This window comes from Botryllus schlosseri, chromosome 8 (genome assembly GCF_051294905.1).
Source record: "Botryllus schlosseri isolate E-star chromosome 8, Bs_hap1, whole genome shotgun sequence".
NCBI classification, from domain to species: domain Eukaryota; kingdom Metazoa; phylum Chordata; class Ascidiacea; order Stolidobranchia; family Styelidae; genus Botryllus; species Botryllus schlosseri.
The window spans coordinates 27,826,164-27,832,583 of record NC_137243.1 but is presented as its reverse complement, the minus strand read 5'-3'; the positions used below and the strand labels follow the sequence as shown (position 1 = coordinate 27,832,583).

Below are 6,420 nucleotides of genomic sequence, written 5' to 3'. Positions count from 1 at the left end.
GTCAGATTCCATAGACTGCTCCTTGTCGCTTCGACACCTTCCTGTCTTTTCATTGTATCGCATTTTTTGTGGTGTATTGAACTGATAAAATTGCTAATAAACCAATGATGATGATGATGATTCTGAGCTCTGGAAGACAACTTTTGGATTGCCAGAAATCCTACAGTAGCTGCCGTAAAATAAGTCTGAGTGAAGCTTCAGCGAAGCGGAACGAAGCTGCAAAATCGGTCGCTGCCATTCCACGTTTACATTCTATAAGTACAATTTTTTTAGAGATCAATGTTGCAATCATCCAGAGAAAATTGACTCGCTTCATTGGATATCGCTAGAGCAAATGTCTCTTAGCAACGATATCAGCAACTTCAGCATATGCTGCTCGACAGAAGAGATCTCTATTCCGACGGCGAAATAACTGAGGGAAATGCCATAGTGGCAGATAGAAACATCTTGCAGATTCACCGTGAAGCTATTCTACTTTTTCATTCGACTTCTCCCGTGTACGGGCTGCCTCAGCGAATCAGTGAGCTACCCCGTCCAGACTAGTGCAAACAACCAATCTAGTTTGTTGCAGGTCAACTAACTACTGCTTTCATGAGTGTAGTTCTTTTTTGTTGCTGATTTTAATAAATAAGTAATTCTAGTTCTAGTGGCGCATTTGAAAAATAATTTAGCTGTAGAACAACTAAAAAACACGTGTCGTCGTTTGGAGTGAATTGTGATACCGGTGTTCTGTTGTAGATGTTCTTGCCGTCTTTGCCGGCAATCCAGTAGTTTGTACAAGTCTGACGGTGGCTGACCTGTAAAGCTCATACTCTGTGAATTAAAATGGGTGGTGACCATCCCTAGTTATTATATTATATGATTAAATCAGACATATCTTCACAATATTTAGCAAGAATATAGAATTAAACATAATAATTGGTAATATAAAGAGCCGTGATTCACCATTTCGGTGTTAAAATAGTTCCAGATGTCGGCGATGGCCTCTACGTCTAGCGCTACATGGAAATTGGACGATGGAACGGGATTTGCCGCAAACTGCTTCCCGGCTCGCGGAATCAACCGTGGCACTCACGAAGGGACGGGCTCGTGGATCGTCGCGTACGCGCATCAGCAACAAAATAAACTAAGAGAGATATTCAAGCCATTCGTGAAAGAGGATGTACTAAACCGTCACGAAACCAAAAATGACGAATCAAAATATCTAACGACAGATTTTTTGATAAATTACCATCGCGTGGACTCGTCAAACGACTTATGCAGTGTGAATATTTGCGACTGTGAATTGGAATGCGAGGATAATGCGAATTTTGCGCAATTTCATAACGTGGCTTACATCAACGCTTCTGAGAATTTATTGTCTTTACGGACTTTTGCAACTTTCCCCAATCTGAGAGAATTAGAAATGGCAGTCAACGGCGTACGCAACCTCTCTCTAAACCCGGGCGATTTCCCAAATCTGCAAGTGCTTGATTTGTCCTACAATAATTTGAGTTCAAACGACGTGCTGTCTTTGGGATACTTATCCAAGTTGAAAGTTTTGACTTTAACTGGAAACGGATTATCGCAAATACACCCAGATTTAAGTCAACCTTATGATCACAACGATGTACAGCACACGCGGTTTCAAAATCTTGAAGTTTTACTGCTCGACGATAATCGACTTAACGATATCTCAATATTCGCGGCTTTGGCCGCTTTGCCAAGTTTGAAAGAGTTGAATTTGGATAAAAACGAAATTTCGCTCGTGCCTTACCTGAAAGTGATTGGAGAAAAGGTGCATTCAGAAATTCACACGCCGGCGCGCGTGTCTAGCGGACGACGCAGCAATTCGTCAAGATCTTCCAGTAAGAAATCGAAGAGAACGAGAAAAAGTTCAAAAGGCGATAAATCTCCGCAACCAGCTCACACAGGCATGGGAATATCGTCTAAAAAGACGGATAAAGTCACTCAGTCTGTACAAGCAGAATCTTCATTCGCACACACAGAAGTAACACGTGAAACCCCGATTATGTCCGATGCAGACACTGCCTTGATGCGCGATTTATCATTTGATGCCTCTGCCACTAATCCACCTTTCCCGCATTTAAAAATACTCAGCCTAGCCAACAATAAGATCGCGGAAGAAGAGCATTTACTGGCCGTAGCGGCCTGGCCTGAACTGCAAGCTCTGATTTTACACGGAAACCCGTTAATCAGACACGGGAAAGGCGAACCTCCGCTTTTATCACATTATTTAAACGGAAGACTAGGCATTAGTATCGTACGTTTCAAACCTAAAGCGCCCGTCGTGAAACCATCGTTACGAATCCGTTCTCAAAGGAAGATATCGTCACACGTGCCTAAAATTCCAAAACAACCCATCGACGCTATGTTAGAAGCTTTAAGAAAACCTGCCGTAGAAGACGCGGATGATTCGCAACGCACAGAAAACGAATCGGACAGTATCAAAATGACGTTTGTGTCAAACGACGCTAATGTGTCAGATCAAGAACCGGTTTTCTTAACGCAAATGCAAGAAGATGCATCGCGTGACACAGAAGACATCACGCGCACGCAAGAATCGGATTTAAAACACGAGAATCAAGAGCATGACTCCAAACACACTGTGGTGGACATTCTCAAAGGCGCTACGAAAGATCCAGATATCTATGAAAACTTACCAATTCAAGGAAATGTGAAAATGTTGCGAGAAATGCTGCAACATCCGTTGTCAGTCACTGTCGTAGACACACCGCCAGAGAAAAGAATTGCGAATAAGATCCCCACAGATCCAACCCCGTCAGTTCAGCATGAAGACATCAGAATCTTACCACGTCCTAACGCCAGGATCAGACGCAGGCAAAGAATAGACAAAACTCTCTCGTATATGAAGCATAGAGCTCCTGCGAATTTGGAACTGCCCCTGATCGAAGCCTTGGATCATCCTGAAGACAGGAGATTGCGAGACGACGCAGACGAGTTGTTACGGGAAATCGAAGCGAAATATAGAGTGGTTCGGGAGGAATCTTTGAAAGCGTCTCGTCAAGCTCGTCGTGCTGTGGAGAACACGACGGCCGAGATTGCCAATTTGAAATCGTCCTTGCAGTAAATTGTTGTGTACAATGTAAACGAAAATCGTCTGTTTCCGCCATAGAGTACGGTGTAAATCACGTAAACAGCTCTTTCACCAACAAAACTGTGTTTTCACGTCAGACTGAGACAACAATATAATTCTACTAATTCCATTGGTATAATGAGAGCGGTAATCCAATTCTAGTCAAATTTGTGAAATGTTTCAATGCTCTCATTTTAATTCTAATCTTAATTCTGGGTTACCTGAAAATGCCACTGGAGAACTGTATCGTGCGAAAAGAGTCAAGCTTGCTGTACAGACATTTGCAGCTCCCATGCTTATGAGATTCAATTCTGATTTGATATGAACTGAACTTGATGCTATTTCCAAGTTTTTGTGAATTCAATAATTCTAATCTAATTTGGAATTAACTGTAGCTATAATTCCTTTTTGATTTTCCTAAACATGCTACAGAACTGTATCGTGCGAATACATTTCAGAGTGAAGTCGGATTTGGTGTGAAGTCAACTTGATTTTTGTTGTAGTCCTTTCTTATACGGAATTCAATTCAATTTCCAAGTTCATGAAAATTCAGTAATTCTAATCAGAATTGTAAAAAGCTGTGTAGTTATCATTCTAATTCTAATCTAATTATGAAAAGCTGAAATTTTTCTTGTCCAATTCTGAAACAGAACTTTTCTGGATATATCTCCATAAGGATTGTTGAATTCGACTCATTTTCACCCATTGGGAAGGTGTCAAAACACAATTTTGTGTCAGAAAGTGTTGTTTACATGATTTACATTCCGCGCTAGGGTCTAAATACACCTTTTTACCACATTGCACGAGATCCTACTTTACGAAATGGTACTGTCAGTATTAACGTGTAACGCGTATACCTTTACAATATACAACTGCACCTGATATGCATACACGCGATTTGCGATCTGTGTTATTTTTGTGAGACGAGTTAGTGAATAATATCGGTTTCGGTGTCGAGCTCTGTCGTCTGACCGATGTCCAGGCGGGCATACTTCCTGATGGATTTATGTTAATTTACGAAACAATTTTAGGCCCTGTTTGAGCTCGCCCCCGGGGGGTTTAGGATGCGGCAGATTACGGCCCTGCAGCCTGCATATGATTTGTGATGACACGCCTGTCTGGGTCATCATTGGTTGCAGGTAACTATATTGCCGATCGGTAGTCGATTTGTGACTGGTGTCGTGGTACGCTGTGCACAGTGACGTTGGCTACCCAGGAGAGGTTGGGGTCGAAATCGAAACCCCGTCCTTCTGAAATGCCAATTCGATCTCCAAAGTTTATAAGCTTATTTGCAATATAGCAATTGCTAACACGCTGCTGCATTTTGACCTAACAATACGATGACACTTTCAAAGTCTCATATTTCAGAAATGTGGTATATTGAAATGATTGAACTGGATTGAACTGAAAGGGAACAACAGATTGGCAATGAAAATTCTTTATGTTTTCGTTTTGTGCGTAAATTATATTTTAATGGTCTTGTTTTTTAACACTGTCCGGCGACGAATGACGTCGGAATATGATAGGAAGATACAGTCATAAGCTCAGCAATGAAAAATGCCCAAGTGCGATCACGCAATGCACTATCTATATATAGACAACCGAACCGAAGAAGGAAAGTGTAGCGAAACATTTTCGGAGTCCCGTTTTCAGTTTTATAACCGAAAGCGATGGACACTATCGACTTCGCTTGATTTGGAAATTGAAAGTGTTACAGCTAGACAAGTTGAATCATCACTCCTGGCAGGATTCGTAAGTATAGCAACAAGCCTGTGTCTTTTTTTTTATAAATGGGGAATGCAGATGGAGCTGGTTAGTATCAACGCCACACACGTTTGTAACTATTATAAGCGATATAAATGTACCTATGTACGTCAGGGGTGTCAAACATGCGGGCCACATCCGGCCCCGTTTAAAACATGTTTTCGTGTATTTTTTAAAGCCATGACGTCACGAATATTAAATTGTGATATTCATTGTGGATTTGACATTGACAATTGAAAATATAGGGTAAATATAGCTCCTTTAAAGAAATATCTGTAGCCTACTATTGCTGTTGAACCGACTATTTTGAAGGGTTCCAACGAATGTTGATCTAGCGGCCACAAATATGCGATAGAACTGATTAGGAGGCCACGAAAGTGACAAAGTGTTGAATGAGAGGACACAAAATAGAATAATTTTGATATAAAGGCCACGAAAATGCGATAGAAGCATAGTGTTCTAGAAGTTCTAGAACACTATGATAGAAGAACTGATTCGGAGGCCACGAAAGCAACAGACTGTTGAATGAGAGGCCAAAAAGTATAATTTTAATATAGAAGCCACGAAAATGCGATAGCGCCGATTCGGATGCCACGAAAGTAATAAAATATTTGATGAGAGGCCACAAAATAGAATAAAGTTGATATAGAGGTCTGAGATGAGCGGATTTGGAATTTCTATGTCCTAGTGAATGCTAGTCAGCCCTCGCCATTTGCCGGACCACAACCTGACATATATCGATCTCGCCTTCCGTCACTTGTCACTTTATATTAGCTTCTTTTACTTTCATTCAGTGTGCACTGTGCATGCCTCCTCTTTACACCGCCTAGGCCCATGTGGGTGTCTGATCTTAAGACTACTCCTAGTCGTTTCGGCATCTTCCTATCATTCATTGTATTGCTGTCTTGTGATGTTTTGAAGTGATGAAATTTTATGAATAAACTTGAACTTGAACTTGAACTTAAATCTAATTCAAATCCGAAGCCTCAAATCCAAATCCAAATCCTAATCCATAATTTTTGTATATTCGAATCCGAGTCCAATCCTAATCCGATTCTAACTCGAAATTCAAAAAAAAAATGCTAATTTATGCAAGGGGGGAATTGGAAATTTTTCTTTCATAAGCAACAATTCTCTTGATTTAAGATATTTTACCATAGGGCTGTACCTCTCATGTTCATTGGCACAGAGTGTACAATGAGTACATTAATAACTGATCTGAATCAAGTTTGTCGCCATGCGCCACACGACATATCAATCTCCCAGAAAATCGGTAAATCAAATCCAAATCCTAATCAGTCCAGAAAAAAATCTGCAATCAAAATCCGAAAAAATCTCACAAATCCGATTTTTTCAAACCCTAATCCTAATCGATGCTCATTACTGATAGAGGCCACGAAAATGCGATAGCTCAGTGCATTAGGCGTCGAGTTACGGGATGGCGGGGTGGCGCAGCCACCCCATGAGAGAGAGAGAGAGAGAGAGAGTTCTTTTATTCGTCAACCATGAAATATAGTATAGGCAATGTCCACAAAGATTCACGTCCAATAGTATACATT

General features: G+C 40.9%; 1 protein-coding gene across 1 annotated transcript; it reads left to right on the top strand.

Annotated features, from left to right (window-relative positions):
* Positions 1-425: 425 nt before the first annotated feature.
* Positions 426-3,994, top strand: LOC145445451 (X-ray radiation resistance-associated protein 1-like). The gene is made up of 2 exons (XM_080323640.1): positions 426-571; positions 965-3,994. The coding sequence occupies exon 2, from the start codon at positions 971-973 to the stop codon at positions 3,089-3,091; it is 2,121 nt and encodes a 706-aa protein (XP_080179766.1). The 5' UTR covers positions 426-571; positions 965-970; the 3' UTR covers positions 3,092-3,994.
* Positions 3,995-6,420: the final 2,426 nt, after the last annotated feature.